Raw genomic sequence first — 22682 nt, forward strand, 5'->3', positions numbered from 1 at the left:
TGCCTACTACAGCATGACAAGTAAGCTTCCATATTAATATATGTGACAAAGACACGGGACATGAACAGTTGGAAGGAACATGAACAAGTTGTATCACCTAATAGCTAAATTTACTCATGTGTAATGTTCTCTTTTGTACTCTTTCTATGTGAGCTACTGAAACCAGAATTTCCTGAGGGCGCACTCCCAGGGGATGAATAAAATTGAGTCTAAATCTACAAAGCAAAAATCTAAACGGAGAAGCCCAAATTATTTGCAGTAAAAGTCATATTGCATTCAGCAAGATGTGACTTAAAGGAGAAAACAGCTCTTAAATGAGCGTGATATTAGCAATTCTATGGTGTTGATTGATTTATCCTGGGGGAGGTGGCGGGGCAACTTGTAGTTCAAACTGACTCAGAGAGCACACACCCACAACTCGTGCACATTCATCAAACGGAGCAGGTAGTAATCAGACAGAAGGGAGACTGCTAATGTGCAGCTGTGTCTTTCAAACCAACAGGCAGACAAGACAAAAGAAAACCTTCAGCACTCAGCAGAGTTCAATGAAGCAGACTGGGAGCTCAAATCTGACTTACGGTTCTGACTTCAACTGAGTATATCATAGAATGATGTAAAAACATTGACTGTTTGATCATTTATATTGATTTAATGTGCGGCTAAGCTTTGCCACAACAACCGTCGGCATTCAATTACTTCATCCTTGTGCCTCGCTCTCCAAGGATGACTGATTGGTTTATACTCAATCCAACGGATACATGAATGCATCAAGGGGATTTAAGTGAGGGCTGATTGGTCATGTGGGGTAGGGATAGACCAATTATTGTCCAGGCCGATTTTATTTATTTTTTTTAAAACATCTGATAAGAGATCATCTAAAAATTGTCAAAAATATTTCCTAAAACAGAGCAGCTGGGTGTGCAAGTAAGCACGTAAGACAACAAATAAAACAAAACAATGTTCAAGCTGTCAATGTGAGCTTTCAATGTACTGTGAGAATGTCGTGACCTTGTTTGTATCAGTGAATCCATTGTTCCATCTTCTCACATATGATAAAGGCCACAAGATAGACCATGTAAACTGGCAGATTAGCTTGTGGTGAATGTGGCCTATGTGGCTGACGACAGCTGATGGCGGTTTCGCCAGCTCTATACATTCGCTTCCTAATGAGCATGAGCCTTCACACATTAATGTCAATGGGCCTTTAGCCATAAACAGGTCAGTGCAAGTGGAAATGAATTCATACAACATCAGATTAATCAACTACCCCCTGTCCTCCAGAAGCCCTCCATAGTTTCATCAAAGAGTAAGATGCACCGCCGCAACACAGATCTTACGATAACTTGGTCGTGCTGGCAATGATACGAGGGCCCTCAGTTTACGGCAATCCCCACCTATGTAATTTTGTTGCTGCAAACAGCACGAAGATAACTACTTTGCACCATTTCCAATGTGCACGCCACAGAAAGGTAAGAAATTGTTATCTTTAGGTTCCTGCTTTTACTTTATTTCATTTTAGGATTTATAAACGTTCATCATCTAAATAGATTGTATCCTCAGCATTAGCATAGGAACAGATATATACTACAATGTACGAACTCCCTGCAGTATGTCCATGTAATACAAAATGAATAGTAAAAGTAAAATTTGGCAGATCAGATCAAATGGAAGGCATGCAAAAACAACTGGCAGTTTATTCATCCAAATCAATGACTCACCTTTCCCCACAAGGGAAAAAAATGATGATGCTGCTACACACATCCAATACACCGCCCTGTTTACTCCTGGCAAATTAATTTTAGCGAGTGTGTTTTATTTTAACATTCGCTTGAGGACTTTGTCAGGGTGTGTTTTGTCTTCATCAAAAAACACTCTCCAAACAACTCAATTACAATGTGGCCTTGTGGTGTGCCTCAGAGTACGGATATGCAAAACAAAAAACACATGCAACGCCCACATTTGAACATTTCTCTAATCAGGCCAAGTGCTATGGGAACTTGAAATAAAAAAGCACCATTACATTTAGATTCGGTCTTGAAGACCCTGCTTGATGTCAGATGACAATATTATTATATAATACATTACTAAATAAATGCTATGATTACAATTTTGCTCCAAAGCAATCGTATGTACCATGCACAGACAAGTGAAGCTACATGGACACATGCACAGGTGGTCAATTCAAGTACTTTGATCTCCAGTGCTTCAGTCAGCAGGAGCTGTCATCACATAGTCTGGTAAGCCTGCAGGCTGCTGCTCTTACCTTTTAATGGACACACTTGCGTTAATAGTATGACAGCAATACAGTAGATGAGAGGCATAGAGACAGCAATACAGTAGATGAGAGGCATAGATGCTTGAGGAAGTGACAAAAAAAAAGAGAAAATGATGAACACAAAGAAACTTTTAGATTAGTCAGCCTCCTTTTTAGTAGTTGATGTTTCCAAATTATGCAAATGTATTTGAAATAACTATGCTAAATATATATAAAGGGTAACTTGAGGGAGAATGATAAAAGTCTGACGATAAAGAGACTGTGGTGTGAATACAATACAATACAGTAAATCCATGACAAACTGCAGAAAACAGTATATTATATTATAATTGTGTATTTTTTTAATTTCCTCATATGCGCTTTACCCCTAAAATGTATATTTCTAGTGGTAAAACCACATGTTGTTAGTGCTGCAAATTATGACAAAATATATGGGAGTGGAAGACTACTAATGACTATGAATATTTATTCTCATACCTGTCAGTATAAGCAGTATATGCAAAAAGAAAATTACAACACTCTCGGTAATTGTGGTATTATAAGCACACCTCTCTGAAAGACTGAATGTGACAAAAGGTGAGTGTGCGGCACATCTGCACCCATATTTACCTTTCTGACGGCATGAAATACAACCAAGGATGAAAAACTAAGCTGATCTTGTCAAAGAAAGGAGAAAATCCCTGATATTGCTTTACTGTTTAAAAGAGCACCAAGTCCACTTTTCCACCCACTGGCAGGACTTCAAACAAGCTGCTTCAACAAGTCTGGGCTCTTATATATCAACACTCAGAGATGAGCTACGGTGAACAGGAAAGAAAAAGACAGACAAAGAAATAGAGCAAAAGGGAGAAAAACATGTAAGAGTGGCTGTAACAAAAACTTAAAAATCGAAATTAGTGATGGTGTGGCTGCATTTTCTACCAGACTTTGAGGAAGAACTGCCTATTGAATTACAAAGAAGTAGTGTAAGGAAAATGACAGGTGCAAGAAAATAAAAAAGCATATTATCCATTTCTAACAACACTTCACAATGCTTTTAATTACTCCACATTGTGATGATTAATTAAATCATTATTACATATAATCTATTATACTACCCTGCATAAATGAAAGTGAAATACTCGTCATCAGTTAACTTCACTAATAGAATAAAGTTAACCCAATAAAACAATAAAATAACCCAATGAATGCGTGTGTGATATTTTTTACAGACATAAATAAATGAATAAATACATTAATAAACTTTGAATATAAATACTGTCGAGATCACTGATTGATCAGACTGTAATGTCAAGCCATGCCATGAGCTCTAAAAACTTCATTATATATTTCATTTGAATTTCCTGATTAACAAGGAGGGGGGGAATCTAGAAACAACTCCACAATTCACTTTGGTTTCTATCTCATACGTAATATCCTTACCTTATCTTACTAGGCCTGTTAATTAAAGCTATTTATTAGCTCCTACCAGCCAATTAACAGTTTTGGCAGAAGGGAACACGCTAATCTAAACACAACACAGAGAGATGACCAAGAAAAAAGGCCAATAAATGTAAAAGGCGCAAAGATGTGAATAGGTGTCAAAGCTATTAAAAAGGTCTCTTAACCCCATTAATATTCAGAGAGTCATTTTTCGGTTAATTCTTTTGATTCAATTAATGTATGTTTACACCTTTTTATCATTTTCGTGTAGATTATTGGATTGCCAAAGTAAAACAAAAATATATGTACACATATATTTAAATACAGGTCACAAATGTCCAACATTTAAGATTTTGCTTATTTTCAGAAAGAGTCATCACATAAAAAAAAAAACAATTTAGGGGAAAACCCTGGATGATGGGCACATTGCATAAAGTTAAAATCCATAAATCATACGACTAAAGAGATTAGTGATTAGTTTGAGTTTCACAATAATAGTGGACACTTATTATGTGTTTCCTAAAATTACACTTGCAGATCAATTGACTCGTCTGTCCGTCCGCCAGCACATGTAAGCTATTTTGTATGCTTTTATAATGAAGAAAGCAGAAAAAAAATACTTTACATGGCATGGCCATAACAAGCCTAAACTGCAGAATGCACCATTCCTAAATGTGTTATGGTATCCAAGTGCTTGCTCTTTTTTATTGTACATACAGCACAAACATAAGTGCAGGTGTGAGGAGTTAGTGTCTGCTGACTCAACAGACGAAAAAGCAGATGTTGAAATGTTGTCAAACTGATGGTGCTTTCCCACACAGATGAACAGATAAGACATACACCTATCTCTGTCATTTTTAAAATCATGCTATTCAATTGGAGAAACTCTCAGACATCAGAGTGATTGCAGAACAAAGTTTGCAAAACACTAGAAGATTTATCCCGGTATTTTTGTGAGGTGACTTATTTTGTCTTATACAAATAATTAGCTTTTATATTTGAGCAGCAACAAGCAGACCTTATTTAGGTTTATATGGTTTGTATGATAAACCACATGCACGCTACAACAGTAAGCTATTGAAACAAGACTTTCAAGAAAACTACTGGGAGAATGACTATTTTATATTTTCAATGTTCACATTTGCATGTGCCTATGTGTGTGTGTTTGGGGATGGGTCCTTATATTTTACCTACACTGCATGTGCTCATATACTTAGATCAGCAATGCTTTTTGAGGGTATTTTTGTTGGTTTCTTCTTTAATGTATTAATCCCAAATTAATATGTGGTATTCAAGAATAATTGTCGGAGCCCGTCTGTTTTCCTTGACCTCTTTTAATCAAACCACTATTACTTGTATTTACCATAAATATGTTGTAATGGCTAAAATGGTGTTATAAGCAGGGGTTAAGGGCCACTTGTTGCTAGAGATGGATCTCACAGCCCGCAAACTGAGGTAAGCTTTTTATTATAGTATTTATATTGTGAATGTAAAAATGTTAAAAGCTTGAGTAGTTTTAAAACCTTGATGATGAACTAAACCCAAAATGTCAAAGCTCTTTTACATTTTAAATGCGGCTTATCTTCTTCATGAGCTGCTATTTACTTATATCAATTAAGCATTTATGGGGAACCCCCCCTCTGCTTCTGAAGTTATTTTGGATAGTTTACGACCTGTAAACTCAACTTCAGATAAAATGCTGCAACTACCGGGCAAAATCAATAAGTAATGCAAGATTTAAAATGGTGTTAGCATGTAAACAACATGTACATGCACAGTGAGCGATAAGCTCTCCATGGCTTGTTTAGTGAAAAGCTGAAGTGCCTAACAAAGAAAACCAATGTAGTGTGCGGCTCCCAAGGCAAAGTGAATTAATCCTGCAGATATTGGCTGTCTTAACATTGTGTGTGCAAGTCTGTGATAAAATGATAAACAGGCATTTAATTGGGAAAAGGGTGAATTAAAAGCCAGCCCATACAACATGCATAACATCAGTGACTACTCCTAACTACTGCAGCTGGATCATTCATCTGTCCCTCGTGATCTTGTGCGCAAATAAATAGAGGCGGAACCAGAACCAGCAAGGAATTCCTCTGAAGAAAAGACGGAACAAAAGTTAAACCTGTTTTTTGTTAATAGCGTGAGATGTGTCTGAATGCCCGTATAGATTGGAATGATTTTGTTGAAGCCAGCTTCAAATGTCTGAGGATTTGCTGCAATCAGGGACAGAGAAACAATTAGGCAAATGAGGCTGCATTCATAATAAACCTTTACGCCTATTTGGCCAAGACGCAATTAAGACTGCTGGGGCCATGTTGGACTCTTTGAAACTAACAGTACAGCACAATCTGAGGCTTCACAAATTGGAATTGACAAAACGGGAGAATGTGCATAAAAGCCACACAATCACTCAAGAATTCAGTTCAGCAACTGACTGACTTTTGACTGCATTTATTCCTACTGATGTTAAGATAATTCTCTTCTTATTCTATTTTAAAGTCCCTCTCATTCCTTATATCTCACATCTCGCCTACTTATCGAAAGCTACAGGGACAATTCATACAGGAGCTAGAGAGAATACAATCACAGAAAATGGCTTCCAAATGAAGTCATGACTCTCATGTGCATTTTGAACATTTGTGAGGCCATACATGCGCATGTGTGTTTCATAAGTCCCTGTTGTGTAACCTTGACAGATTGAGCACAAGTATACATGTCTATAGAAGTCTACAGTGGAACAGTAAAATAAAAGACAGGCATGTCTTTGGCAAACAGCATAGCAATGTGGGCGGAATATCATTGCAGGTTTTTGCACAAGTGCACACCAGCCAGTCTGGTTCCATTTGTGTAGCCTTTGATCAAAAAGGAGGGGCAACATTATCCTGTCAAATAACTTATTAAAGGTGAATTTGCTATGTAAAGCCATGATAGAATTGTGCCACTTTTACAACTCATCTTTTCCGTCATATTCTTTGATATGGAGCGGTCAACTCAAATTATACTGCATAGGATAAGCGGCAAGTGGCACACCTGATTTAAAGAAGGATTCAAGCGGACTGAGGACAGTTGGTAGCACCGCCTCAGTTATTCATCTAAATTTGAATTGGTAAACATTATTTGTGTTGCTAACAAGCATCTGACACCAATATTCTGAAGATAGTGTGATCGTTGCAGACTTTTTAATGACAAGCAAATAGAACATGTCAAGCAAACAAACCACTGAACCCAGTGAATGTATGTTTTGTCTTGTTCTATTGTCGCTTTTGTCTACTCAAATAGTACATTAATTAACAGGGAAAATGAGGAAAAAGTGTAGCGAGCAAATGTCAAGTTTGACAAAGATAGAGGTTAGCTTTTCCTAACAATATAAAGCAGCAGCTTGGAAAAAATCCCTCAGCAAATACACACAATTAGGATCCCCAAAGGGGACGAAAAACAGAACACTAATTGTTGAAAATATTAAAAGTGATCTGCTGGGGAAATGGGGAGAGAGAAACTTGTTAGACTAATTAACTTCTTCTAGTGTATTTCTTTCTTTGTGACAAATGATAATTACGTCAACGTTATAAGGCAATGTGGGAATTCACATAACTGAGGGTGGGGAGGGGATAATTTATTGTGTGCAATTAAGTTTTATTTTCCATGAACACTTGCTTATTGGCTTTTCATTATCGGCCTCAATTTTAACCAGCTACCCTTATTTCCTTTCTTCAACTTGCATTTTTTATATTCTCAATTTTGGGCGTCCCCGGTGGGGCTGAGCAGGTGCAACGGTCCATGTTGACAGCTTGTTCCTTCTCTCTAGCTGCAAGGCAAACTGTCACTCTTGTCATTCAGGCCTATGCACACCGCATGGAAAATGGATGTGGGCATCTGTATTTGTGTGTTCTCGGGAGATTATGACAGCGCACGGTGACAGGGGCAAGGGGCACTGTAAGCACTCTGAGAACCAGCTGAATGCACGCACACACAACCGACACGAGTCTCACAACTTTGACCTGGCAGGGCCAAGCCTTCAGGGGCAAAGGCTTCAAGAGAAAATGCAGAGGTGCAAGCTTGCGTATTGTGTTTTTATACAATCTTACGCCCTTAGAGTATCTTTGAGCTTAGCAAAGCATATTCTCTGTAGAGTAGTAATAAATTGCAAGCAAGAACACCAATCTTAAATGTAGCTATATATAATCACACATGTTGGATCAACAAATAATAACTGAAACTTGCCATTTATAAAACCAATGCAATATTCAGATATTTAAAAACAATACAAACAAAATGAGGCGTTGCTGCGAGTTCATTTTAAATCCTACTGAGCGTGTGTGTGTGAGTATGCTTGTGCGTGCGTGTGTGTGGTGCAGGGCACTGGCCCTAGACAAAGTGATCTGCCAGGTTTCTGCCCACTGGTCTTTTCATTGCTGATGGATGGGCCTGGTTCAGCGCCATCTGGCTATAGGATACTTCACATTAATCATTGCAAACACACACAAAGGCACATCCACTCACAACGGGTCTCTTAAAACACACACCGGGGGAGCAGTGTTCGACACTGTATGTACATACATATATGTAAAAATCTATAATCTAATGTCATATATACAAGTAAAACATTTTAACTGAGATAAACTACATGGCAGGAAGATAGAGAGCCCAATAAAGAGGCAAGCTAATATTTCATTAATCCCATTGGGTGTCAATATTAGTCTGTATTGAAGGTTGACATTTACTTCTTCCGTGATTTTTTGTTAGCCGTGGGAGGTTAAGACACAATCTTGGTAATAAAACAACAATTAGTTCATTAAAAAAAACAACAACAACATTGTTTCATTTAGGTTGGTAGCCTGCAGCTTTGAAACAATAAAGGCCCACAAACACAACAGCCCCTGCGCAACTCCGCCTTTATTAATGACCTTTTTCTACATTGCCAAATGCATATTAGCAGTAATTGCCATATAGACGCGGATTTATCCCTACCCTTGATATACATGCATTCTCGCTATGAGATGTGTACATAAACAGCACACCGATGTAAACTCATGAACAACTATTAGCGAAAAGGTCAGGCACTCCTACAATCTAATGTAAAGGGAGCGATATCAGACTATCAGCTGTATGGTCTTAATAAAAGCTGATTTGCCTCCATATTTCCTCAGTGAATGGACAGAGAGAAGGACAGGAAGACCTTGGTGGATCTGGGAAGGCTCATGCTTGACATTAGATCTTTTGAGCAAAGCATTATTCACCGTTATCTGGACTTGTAACACACGGGGATTTATTTTGTATGTTGAAATGGAATCAGACTTACAGGAACATTCAAGGCTTTACCAGACATGTTGGGATAGCAGATTTGTGAAACAATTTTACTGAAAGCGGGAAACATATCAGTTCATGTTTGTATTATTGTGACTTTAAATCGATGTATGTTCAAACGCATTTGAAAATATTTTCTCACTTGAGTTAAAATGTAATTGAAAATACCTTTAAAACCAATTTGTATATATGTTTCAGCATAAACGGAGACTAAACACTAAAAACTAACAGGTTTTAACTTGCACATGTGCAAGTCAAAAGAAAATGCTATTTTGCCGCTGCTATGTTTTAGCATTTGACCTATATTTTTATAAATATAAATTAAGTACATAAATATTGCTTGTGTAGTCTGCAGTGCATGATTTCCTTTTAACATTCTATTAAAAAAGCTGAACAAATGTATGTTTTAATGTATTTGCCAGTCAAATATTTTCACTCTCCATTAGCAATGCCACATTTTTAAAGTATTAGTGTTGTAAACTCCTTGTTATACTTGTATGACTATAAAAATATATATTTGCACTAACATATATTGCCTTTGTTCATTATTTTAGAACTTCGCACAGGTGGGTGTCTGTATTGAAAAGTAAAGCTTTCCAGAAAAGAGAGTGATTGTCACCAAGACTTTCCACCTAATTTAGTTGATGGTGCTTTTTCCTTCCACCTGATGCTAAATGCTTCATTGAATTCAGTGAATATCGATCACCACACCATTTAGTTAAATTTCGAGCATCCAGCTCAAAAGAAAATGGGGCCCCATCGTAATCAGGAGTCAACACTTAACATGCTCTTATCCACAAGATTGCTATCAAGAGATGATCCCCATAAGTAGAAAACAAAATCATCACAGCCCTTAAGACAATACATGAATGATGACTGACAACTTCTGCTGTCAAGTGAGAGGCTTCTTCTGAGGCCGATTAAGGAAGACACAAGATGATGAAACAAGTGCATCGTGATGGAGATGGACAAGGACTCGTCAGTATGGGATGGAGGGGAATGAAAAGACTGAAAAACGCTTACCTTATGGTCGTAAGGGTTGTAGGAGTGGAATAGTTGAGACAGTTCTTTTGTCCGTTGTTTCTTCTGTGATTGAAAAAAACAGATAGGAAATTAAATGTAAGAAAGATACACAGACGATATACAATATGCAACTTGAACGCAAATGAAAAATCCAAATTTAGTTTATCACTACTTATCTTTATTATGATCCATTAACTCAGACTGAAAGAACCCGGTTTGAAGATCAGACTTAACGAAAGATATGAAAACCATTGGGCTTGTTCTTACAGCTTTGACAACAACCATGTGGATTTTAACACTGAATTCCAAAGCTTAAAACTGTTCCACTCCAGTACGCTAATGATGTCTAATTTAAGGTAAAAAAAACAAGGCATATGGTGTAAAGATGCAAGACATGCGATACATCTTCACTTATTAACTTAAAGGGTCACTTGAGCAGATGGAGAAGACTTATTACGAGTAACAGCAACGCCTACAGTCATTCAGTAGCTCAATAAAATATAAAATGAAGACAGAGGAAGAAAGCGAGGGAGACTTTTGCCTAGCAGCCGTATCGGAAAGTAATTTTTTATGTAATTTGTGCTCAAAGTCCACCTTTAACCTTTGCGATGTGTAATAAGATGCACACGCATGAGACGTGACTGTTTGATATACAGCGGTTGTTAATGCAATCAGTTACATGATGCTGACATTGTTACAAAGAAGTGTAATTAACCCACTGATTAGGCCATGTCTGGCTGAGGGGGAAAGGCCGTATGTACTTGCTGCTATTGCTACAGGAAAATTGGAACCATTGCTATTCTTTCTTAAGCTTTATTCCACTGAGTGCTAATAAGTTAAGAGTTGGTCTGGTGTCCTCGGGACAGTTCTATACATCAGAAGCAGAAAGCCAACAGGTTTGGTCTGCGGACACATGCAGTCATCATTGAAGCTTTAGCAAACATGAAATAATCTTGTTTTGTAATAAGGGGGTATTTTTTATGACTAGTATTTGAAACAACTGAAGTATGGAGAGAATCATTTTCCAGAATGGTCAAATGACAACCATTCTATCGCCTCCTCATGCCTCATTGTACCCTTTATTTCTGTTTTTTTTTCATCCGAATGACAATTCTCAATGTAGTCCTCATTTGTTGTTCCCTCAAGGCTCTTCTGGATTCCAAACCCATCATAATTTTTCACGTCAATCTACCTCAGAATTTCCTTTGCTTTCACCTAAATCCCTCTAACACTCTCAGTCAAGGAGCGCTCCACTGATTCAAAGCCTGCCTCTCTTGCTCTCTCAATCTTTTCTTTGGCTTTCCACGTATCCCTCGGTACGCTCATTTCTTTTCCTCATCTCCTATATTTCCCCACAGGATGGGCTCACTCATACTTATTCACTCTTCACTCTCTTCCCCAACTTCTCCTCCCCCCTTAGTCTATACATTTCACCATATATGCCTGGAGCACCTTAGGTGAGAGCAATCCTCTCATCATCACTCCTTAGAACCATTCTGCGCCCCCCCCCCCCCTTGCCCCCCATCATCATGTGTGTATGTGTGTAAATTACACGGGGATTGAGAAACCCTAAACTGAGGTTACATCTCTGTTGTGGTTTGTTGCACATTCACGTACACTTGTGCGCACACGCACCCACGCACGCACGGTACCTACAGCTACTGTTTATTGACTGACTTGTAGTCTGATATATATTTTATTTATTTACTGCACATTTGCACTTTACTTATGGCTACTGCATACATGCTGACTACCATAGTGTGTATTTATTTATTATATTTATTTATTTATTATATTTATTTATTTATTTGCTTACTTACTGTATATTATGCACGCCACCTACAGCTACTGCATATATGCTAACCAGTAATCTGTATTAATGTTGTTATTTTAATCTATATCAAAAACCATGCACTGATTTTAGCCTTGTAGACTTATTCATAAACTTCACTATGTTATATTGGTGCACGTGACACATTTGATGCAATTTATTGCCCATTACTATTATTTTGGATATGCAAATGTTTTGTTGGATGCTTGTCAGTGTGAGATGCTGCAAACCAAGTGGCCTACACGGAACAATTCAATAAAGTGAAGTATAAAGTGAATTAAACAGAAGGAGAAGCTGCAGTGAAAGTGCAAATACAGTCCGAAATATGAACTAGGCGTCAACGATGATAAAATACTGATATCATAAAGATTCTCCTTCTTAATATAATCTTCAGAGGAATAATATGAGATTATCACATGGTGACGTCAGCATTACACATGTTCAATTAACCTTGGTGCTCCAGGTAGGATATGTCAGGGTTGGTTGACGATGCATGCTATTTTGTTTTGATGTTTAAATTAATCAATTACATTTATTTTCTAATGCAGCATTTTCATCAAGTTGATTGATTAAAATAAACACATTTGGCATTTGTAGATCACAGACAACACACATTTGTTCCAATATGACTGTAATGCTTCTGCACAAGTGCCAAGTTCTAATAATGTAATAGAATAAGCTGTGTTAGTGTCGGTGTGTGTGTGTGTGTGTGTGTGTGTGTGTTGCCTTCAAACCAGAAAACCTAATCTAGCATGCTGTCAATGTTGTGTCAGTGACAACCCGGCAATGCAAAGCCAATGTGTTTATGCGGCTTTGCCATCAACATGATGGGGAACGATAGTTGTTACCATGACGTCCATCTGTTGTTGCCACTAGAGACAGATGCTGTGACTAACAGGAAGTGACATTCCATGGATGCTTACATGTACAGACAATACAGAGGCACACACCCGACTGCCAACAACTCAGAAACTGCCTCATTTTATGAATAACATGGTGCACGCATGTGTGAAGATATTGCTGTTTTGTGAGAACACATTTCATATGGATTAAATCTGTATGAGGCTGATGTTTTTCTGAATTAAGAAATTGGCTTTATTTTTCAAACTCTATTCTATTTTTATTTTAAATTGCCTGTCATGTTTGTTCTTGGTGTTGGATTTTATCAAATAAATTTCCCCCAAAAATGTGACATATATATATATATACTATATATATATATCTTTTTTTTTCTTTACTATGCATTTTATGGCTGGTGCGACTTGTACTCCGGAGCGACTTATAGTCCGGAAAATACAGTACATAAATTATTATAGTAATTATACGCAGCATCTCACTGGGGCATGCTATAATTATGGATAAGCTCCAAAACACTGAACAGCAAAATTATTTTGTTACAATTTTCTTCAGAGAGGTTAGGGTAAACAAATAACCAAAAGATTAAATAGTACAAAGATTGCAATTAAACGTCCGTTTTGGACGCATGTTAAATTGTCTCACTTCAAAGATGAGTTTGATGCAATAACGTGCAGCCATAAAATAACGCCTCTTGCATAGTTTTTGAGAACAAGTGAACAAGTGATTTTGCAACATTTAAATACTTGCATGTAAAAGTGAATCCTGAAGGAAGAAAACATGGACTATGTTATACCAACAACGTCATTAATCATGTGCATGTCCTGTTTGAGCCAAGACAGCAACTTCAGCATAACCTCGCACTTAATGCCTGTTGCCTCTGGTCAAGTATTATGGGCTCCCCTGATATTCATTAGAGAGGAAGAGTTTGCATTTGGGACAGACCTGCATGTATTTGCATTTGCATCATGGCGTAGATGAATGATGGCAACACTTTAGGATAGTGCTACTAGTAGCTGGCCAGCTGTTTTACTTTTAGGGCAGCTGTACCAATGCCTCATGGGTAATGGAGTCCTTAACCAATTAAAATCTAGGGAAATTAAAACTACAGTCCCAACAGAGCAACTAATCTCTTTCACCATCACTTTTTTTTTGTGCGCTCACTCGCTTCGGCAGCTGCTCACTGGAAACTCTTTGTGGCATTCAAACAGACAGCCCAACACACACACACACACGCAGACTCCATTCAGCAAGTCCATTTATCAAGGATAAGTTCCGGTCACCTGGGGATGATTATGGAGATCCCAGCTAATAGCATTCACTTCCTTATATTCTCTACATGCTCCCGACTCTGTCTCCATCCCTGTGGTCTTATTTTCCTTCCATCTGCTTCGACTCTACGCTTCATGCGGCTTTTTCTCATATATCACAGACTACAATAGGCAATAACTTATACCACAAAGCACCTGGACCTCCTCACAGCTGGACCGTCTCAAAGTCTTGTGTGTTTTTTTTTGCTTCCCTAATTAGTTAGCTGGCTCAGACCACTGGCCTAAGACATCAGCCTTTGGTGTTTATCCAAGTTCATCACCGGTTGCCTTTTCATGTGTTGTTAATGTTAAACAAAACAGTCCCCTGAATAGATTACGCGTAACCTCTGTTGAGTTCTTTCTTGCAGTGCCAATAAGAGAACTAATCATCTAACCAAACATAAAAAAAGTGAGCACTTTTTGGATATTTGTTTTGACATGTGTCCGAACTGGTCTGATATTCATTTTCTGCAATTATTTTTGTTTTCAAAAGGGTGCTCTCGGACCTGGTGATTTATAAAAAATTTATATGAAAAAAACGGTCAATCTACTGTTAAAATGTGTGAATGTAGAAGGCATACATAAGTTTGCTCGCGCACTCATCATGCAAAGCGGATACAAATTGTCACTGACCCCACAGCTAATTGATGTGAACTTCCAGCTAATACATTTGACAGATGAACAAAGATGGTGAACACTATCTAAGCGCACAGTGCCACTCCAAAGCCCAATGGCTCATTCCCCAATATTCTTTTCATTCCATTTCCAATTTCTTTATTACTCGCTTTTATACTCCATCTACTACTCCATCCATCCCTCCCTCCCATGGCTATTCAGCACAGTAGTGTTCCCGACAAACCATCTGGTCCACTTTATTAATGACTGACCCTTCACGGCCTCAACGTCGCCTAGCTGTCACCAAAGTGTGTGTGTGTGTTTGTGTGTGTGTGTGAATGTGCCTAAGAGCAGGTGCATGCTGACAAATGATGCAATGTTCCTTTGCAGGTTTGCCCTACAAAAGCAGGTGTAACACTCACATCATGTTTTTATTCGTGTCACATAGTTAGCGGTAAGTACACAATTAATAAAATTTCATTTAAACATGCGGTTGGCCAGTGGCCCATTGCTATGAAAAAAGTAGGTTGTATTTAAATCTGGATAAGTTTTGGTGATCTATTCTTGAAAAGCAAGCATTTGAAATCAAGTTTGGAAAAAGTCTAATTTGTTATAAACGGTTTCTTTGAGCTCAGACATATTTTCATTGTCTGTCAGTCTTGTTCTATAGAAGAAGGGTGCAAGAAGATGCCTGCTTACATCCCCACCTCTGACAATACGAGTCGGATGAGACCGATCCGACAGAAAGAAAAGCGAGTAGAAAAAGATAAGAAGCGGAGCGGCTGTGCAGTTGCCTGGGGATTGATCCCGCTAAGACGCACTCAGCGTCTCCTCAGAGAATCAAGTGAAGGGAGGGACAAAGGGAATGACTTATGAAGATGCTTCACATGAAAGAGATGTGTCAACACTTTGATGGTAAAGAGCGAGAGAGTGCAAATGTGCGGGAAGATGGAACATAACATGGAAGGTGTAGCATAACGGGTCACGGTCAAGAAAAAAGGTCAAAGAAGCTTCTATAAGGAGAAAATAAGCAGCACTGGCATGCGTCTGTGTTGAACCTGTTGGGTTTTGGAGCACAATTATATGAGCAATCCGGAACTGTCTCATTAATACAATAGCTTCATGCATCCATCGAGACGCTTTTCTGCTATATGAATATGACTTGACATGACGACTACCTGTTGTCTCTCTAACATTCCGCCAATCGAATGATGCATGCTACTCGTGGGCAGGGCACACAAATCAATTAGTATTAACTTGCACCGTGTGCTTTCTAACAATAACATTTTTGGAAATGGCTTAAGCAGAACCAGATGTGGAGTAAGGGGATTTCATTTCCTAGAAAAATAGCACGTCATCGGGATTGGGTTTGAGGCAGCAGATGCCAGAGATGCCAAGTGGTCTGATTTATCCACATTTTGTTGCGGGCAGTTGCCATATGTTCCACTGTTACAGATAAATTGGAAATATTCCGGAGAGAAAATTTAGCTTGCTATATTCACTGGGGACTCTAGCTTGATAACCACTGTTCTAAAGGGTTGCTGGGTAGAAATTGTACTGAATTTTATCACAGCTGTAAGACCTGTTGGCGTTCTGAGAGGTGCTTGACAGACATATGCCTCATCCCATCACCTACAGTCATGGCATATGCTAATCCAAAGTAAATCCATCCACTTAGTTTCCACTTGCAGCACATTTGGAAATCACAAGCAGGCTTCAACACTTATACTTACGCTTTAATACTTGCTACCTTCAAATGATGACTATGCGCATATATGTGGGTTTGTCTTTTGATAGCTTTCAGGATTAGTGATATTCGAGTCTGTATAGAAGTTATAGAGACAGAACTGGAGCAGGATTTGGGGATTTTAAATGACAAGAGGCAGGCATGTGTTTCCTCTTAACCCACCCAGGCACAATTTTTGAAGTGTGTAACTCTGTACATGCACATACGAGGAGGAAAAGTCTAACCTAAAAAAGGAACATGCCACTCATATCACAAAATTCAAAACACTTCAGGTTTGGATTACAGCTGAATTGAAATTGTGTGTTAAATTTGTTGGAATTTACAGTGATGCATACAGGTCAAGATAAAATACTTAGCATTTGAATTTTCCAAATGAATGACTGTCTTCTCTCCTTGTGTGCACTCACCACATGTGGAGGCACTTGCTCCATTTTGGCGGCTGGTGTCCCAGGTCTGGGGTAGAACTGATTGATGAAGAGACTGGGGAATCGATAACAGTTCACCAAGTCCATCGTTTCTCTGAAGTCTTCCTCTGTCTCGCCAGGAAAGCCACAGATTATATCTGTCGCAATTGTTACACCTGGGACCCTGAGAGAAAGACAGAGACGAAGAGTGTGAGACGGTGCTGTTTAAATTAATGACCGCAACATACAATGGGAGGGCTGATCATGAACATTTTCAAACTAGTGTTTGTAAGATAGGAAATAGGAGACGAAAAAAATCTATTCCAGCATACCCCCATACACTGCAGGAGATAACTGCCTATGATAGGAAAAGGTCAGGATGCTTGATAAAATGGTTTATGTGTAAAAGATGATGCTGAGGTTTGTGATTTTTTGACATTTTGCCACCGTCAAAAAACTAGAAAATGTTCTGCAGAAGGGCCCGTCCCCATGGACTCATTCAGACAATCAAAACCTGATTTGGAAACCTTTAGCCAATTGGTTGCAATTGATTATTGATCTGGGTGCTCACTGCATTAATTGTAGCCGGGAAAGCGGAATAATGAATTGATTTGCTGTGAGTATTGCATTTGTATCGGCAAACGTTGGGACAGATTGTGAAGGGAAATCATGGCCGGGTCATCAGCAACTTAAACAACCATCTCTCTCGAGTCCATATTTGACATTACAGTTTTAATGTATGCCGTTTTCACATGTTGCAATACAGTTTTAATGGTTAGCTACAACCCCTGAGGCATTTGGCCTCGTACCTGATGGCTAAACCAGCTGTCAATTACCACAAAAGGGCAAAAATTAGCAATAAGAGAAATCTGACACAACATTCAGAAGAGAATAGACAGAGTTGTCCCGATCGTATCACCTCATCGAAAATCAACATGACAATTAAATGTCAGTCAACAGCTTGACATGGCTTTGAAAGCCCTTATTTCATTAGTACAGCACCTTGTAGGCGAAGCTCTATGCATGCAGGTGTTGCAGTCATCCTCCTTCCCCCTTTTTGTGTGTTTCCGAAACACACACGGTGCTATAATGTTGAGTATTGTGTATTCAACCCATAAGTGCTAAGCAGCTGGTCGCCTTTATGAGCCGTGAGGTTATAGCGCACTAGTTTTTTTTCACCTCAGTTACGATTGGGTGGCACCAAGAAGGGCTTTTCGGAAAAAAACATGTAGCCTGATTGAGAGATATGTACAAAACAAGCACCCAAGTAAATAACAAACGGGGAGATATAACAAGAAAAAGATGTTGCGTAACAAAACTGAAAAAAGTAATGTTCGACCTCCTTGATCCACTTTGATGACATTAACTTCCTGCATCTGCAACCCTCTGATAACCCCTGACCTATTGATGAGTTCCAATTGGCTGATGGTCATTAATATTAACCAATGGCCTTCAGGCACAATCATCCTTGACCTTTTAGGCTTAACTGATAACTTCCCTAATGGAAGAAAAATCAAATGTGGAAGGGAAAAGTGAATATGAATGACACTAAAATTATAATATTTATGTATACATTACATTGATATGAAGGATGGGTGAGAACCAATACCAGGTGTCGTATCGGGCCAATACCCGGCCTTTTTTCAAGGTATCAGTACTTGTGATGGCAATGTGATGGTATTGTGGCCGTTTTACAATCGGGAACTTAAGGCATACATGTCTGACATTTAGTCAAAATGTCTCTATAAGTATTGAGTTTATCGTGAAAAAGTATACATATAGAAATAGAAATAAATAAAAAAAACATTTGTTGTAATTTTAAGGGGAAATGCTGCATTAGGATATATGGGGCTCTAAAATATCTGTCATAGTTTTTTGTGGACATTTTAAGTGAAGATATTTTGGGGATTTTCAATATACCCACAGAAATGGAAGTTTTAATGGCTTTATATGTGGTTTGTAGGACCCATAAAATTTTGCACTAAAAGCTCAATTGGTATTTTGGAAGCATTATGACAAATTAATAAATGATAAGTTAGCACTGTTTACTGTTGTGTAGTGTAATGTTCTTGTCACTGGAGTGTATGAGCAAATTGCTTCAAGCTGCTCTATTCAGTGGGAGGGGAAGTAAATAAAATTAAGTAATAAACATGCAGATTTTTCTTATTTTTTTTTTTTTTCCAAAGGGATTTATTTAATTTGCTGTTTGAAGCCTTTCGTGGTGGGGGAGGTTGCATTCTGCAGCAAGTGTGACATTAGTTTACTAAGAGTCTTCACACCATCGATGGACAAAAATGAATAAATGCGGCCAAACTGCAATGCAGCACGTGGAGATGGAATACTGTAGGAAATATGTGCAAATTGACTTTTGCGGATAAGGTTGAAGCTGAAAAAACACACATAACACACTGTGATTTTGACACCTTTGTCTCTCCAAGATCTAAGGGTGACAAAAGGTGTGATGTGAGATTGTAATGAACAAGGGCCACATTTCTATACTCCTTGTTAAAATGAAATGGGGAAAAATGCAACTTGTTATTGTTCACCTTTCAAAACAAGAGTGGCAAAAACAGAGGGATGGAAGTAATGATACCAAGACAAGGGTGGAAATCAAGACGTGCCAAATGACTTTGCAGCTTCAGTTTGCTTTCAATTATGTCGACATGGTGCTATGTTCCCATTAATGCAAAACTGGCAAAGGAACTCAGAATAAGGGACGACACTTTTGTTAGTGTGATTTCAACACTTAGGTGGAAAGAAAATTACACTCACGATGCAAAAATACATTTTCTTTTACTGTCTGCCATAATTTAGGTAATTTAATATAACCTAAAATATTATTTTTTTTCTAAATGTCATAATGTCCAATTTGAAAATAATTTTTCATAACTGCTTCACAATAATTCCACGAATGAAGAGGCATTATTGAGCCGTTAAAGAAAATCAATATACAGTACCAGTGCCACCAGTTTGAGCTAGCATTGACAGAAAAACATGGTCAAAGGAAATAAAAGCAGTTTAATTGAAATGTTAATCGCACCATCATTGTCCATCTGCCTACAAAAGGCTGAATTAAGCCTCATTAAATAAATTGTCTTCTGCTTATTTATTATCAACTCTTTGTTTGCTGAGGCTCTTGTGTGTGTATTCATTTCCATATACTCAGTCAACCACTTCATCATATATTCACTCTGTGTGCATGCGGATGCAAGCATATTTACTCAACAGAAGCCTGTGAGCCAGTCCCCCATGATAAGATAAATACAGGACCACTGGGACAGAAAAAAACTCAGAGAAAAAGAGGAAAAGAAAAATATAAGGATGTCATGGAGGTATAACAAAGAAGGAGATGGAAGGGTGGAAGTGAAAGAGACAATCTGGAAAGGTAAATATTTACAGATTCATTGGCTGAGAAGAGATCGTGCTACCCATCTGTGCTGTATTGTGTGTGCTTTTCTGAAATGCTAATGTATGACACTGCAAGGCTGCTATAGAGTCAGAGGTGGACATTGAAGAGTGCAGTTTGGAGGTTTGTTAAATTGCAGCCTTGAGTTACCGCCGGGGAAAAAAACAAAAACATACTAAGACATAATCATACGTGTTAAAGTCTAAGTCTGCTTCATTGTCAATTTCTTCACATGTCAAGACATACAAAGAGATCGAAATTGCGTTTCCTACTATCCCACGGTGGAGACAAGACATATTACACCCAATTGGTCCACATTCAAATACATTCAAGGATTAACTACAGTATAGTGAAAAAAGAAGCAGCAAAATGGCCCGAGGGGTAGTCATCGACTGGATTGAAGATATGTAATAGCCACCACACGTGCCTTTATATCGCACTGACCAAGTCAAAAAAAAAAAAAAGAAATTCTTCACAAAAATGTTAATGTCAGCAAGATTATTCCTGTTATGGTGATACTTTATCAAGAATCACAAGGCACCAATTGCTTGCCTTGCCTGACATTAAAAGAATATTTGCTAGTGTACATGCTGACTATAATTGATGCAATTCAGCTATACACAGAAGTGATGTCCAAAATGTGCACTTTGCTTGAGAAGTGTTAAAACCACAGGGCTGTTTCTCCATCGTTATTCATGCTGTGATGCGAAAATGCCCACCATGAACAATTTGAATTCTTAGAATACAAATTTCAGCTGGCTGGCTGAGGCTGACTGTTAACGCATGTTAATGAGCGGCTTTAAATCATCACGTCGGCTGTCAGTAAATACACCAGAAATCTTCCTGTAATGATGAAAAGGCAGAAAATATACTGGTGGGGTCACTCAAAATATTCCGTCTCCTGGCCCCACTCGCAAATCCCAAATCACTGACAACTTTATGGTGTCAGAGACTGCCAAGGCCAATAAGCTAATAAAATTCTTGTAACAATCCAAATTTGCTACACCAAATTATTGCAAAGCAGTGCCTCCACATGCAAATTTACTGTAGCGGGGAGAGTAAGTGAGTGAGCTTGTGTTTGGAGGCAAAAGCACTCACAGTGATTTAACAATAGAATAAAATATATATAATGACATCACCGATTAGTCAAAATCACCTCAACAATCATTATCAGCATTCACTTGACTATCACTATCTTAGCATTGACTGCAAAAAAATCCGAAGTCACTCAACCCCTATAATATGATACATGCTGCTACAATTTAGTGGAGCCTCACTATTTCTAGGCCATGCTTCAAAGGCTTTAAAAATACACTGGTGCCGATTTTTTTGCAAGATGAATGTAACCTTCAAAGCCCAGAGAAACAATTCTTAAAATGGAAACATCATCTATCAGTATTTATTCCTTTTACATCACACAATACACAGAGGTAGACAAAGGTAATCGGTATGTTCATTTTCTGCGATTTATAGAATCAAATAAAAAAATCTTTTGAAGATATGATCAAATCCACACACGTAAAATAACATGATACAACTTAAAGTAGGCCGTCAATGCTGCCTCAATTACATTGAATGAGAAGGCTAAATAAATAATTCTTGGCATTAATGGAAGTCATCAGTTTGTGTTGGTGACTGTGCAGTAAGCACAAGCCTTATTCCTGATGTTGCTCAACTTTATTAACATTGTTCTATTCTTTTTTTAAAGTTGTTGGGCTTTATTATAACATGATATTCATGAATAATAAAACACACCAATGAGATTGCCACATATCCCGGTACATTTATCATTCACCCATCTGCATTTAATGGAATGTATTTTAGGGTGATGATTCGTTCCACATTGAACTGATGAAAATAAGAAATTTGAATGGAGGTAGCAGAAACAAACATGGGTATTTTTTGAGTCATTGATTAATCAACAAAATAACCGATAGATGAATAAATTGCTAAGATAATTGTTAGTTGCGCCCCGACAGAAAACATTACCCCAGTAAGAGTATTGCATATTGTTTACCTAGAATTCATCATAACTTTGGAAGACAAATCAATGCATGTCTTCCCTATGCAAACAAATGACCCACATTCTGTGCAGATAGAGGAATGTTGACTGTGGCTAGTTTCTTTGAGTAAACACCAGCCATTTGTCTGGAAACCTGCAGTGCAAAATAACCTCTGCGCTTGTGTGCAGTAAGTCATTTGTAAAGATCAAGGGAAGGAAGGGAGAGCCCACATGAAAAATGTTCCCACTGGAGTCATCAGTAAACTTTATCATTTAATAAAAGACCCTGAGCAGAACTGCAGTTCAATTGAACTTGAGTGCACATGCAGAAACATGCATGCTTCATTAAGCATGGAATAGATTTCTGAGAACAGCCAAGACAAAAGGACCAACGGACAGACAGACAATGCGTGTATGCAGCGATCATTCAGCCGGCCAGACAGCTTTGCGCTTCGTTTCAACTCAATCAAACCTTCATTGACATGCTT

The 22682-nt window shown here is 38.2% G+C and overlaps 1 protein-coding gene across 4 annotated transcripts in view; it reads right to left on the reverse strand.

Moving 5' to 3' along the window:
• Positions 1–22682, reverse strand: part of cdkal1 (CDK5 regulatory subunit associated protein 1-like 1) — a 130198-nt gene that overhangs the window by 18204 nt on the left and 89312 nt on the right. For all 4 annotated transcript variants that reach the window (XM_037273761.1, XM_037273762.1, XM_037273759.1 and 1 more), the window contains 2 exons: positions 16790–16970; positions 10025–10087 (listed from right to left, as the gene is read on the reverse strand). In XM_037273761.1, the coding sequence (XP_037129656.1) occupies positions 10025–10087; positions 16790–16970 (244 nt within the window). The remainder of the gene's footprint in view (positions 1–10024; positions 10088–16789; positions 16971–22682) is intronic.

The sequence above is a fragment of the Syngnathus acus genome, chromosome 16 (assembly GCF_901709675.1).
Source record: "Syngnathus acus chromosome 16, fSynAcu1.2, whole genome shotgun sequence".
NCBI classification, from domain to species: Eukaryota; Metazoa; Chordata; class Actinopteri; order Syngnathiformes; family Syngnathidae; genus Syngnathus; species Syngnathus acus.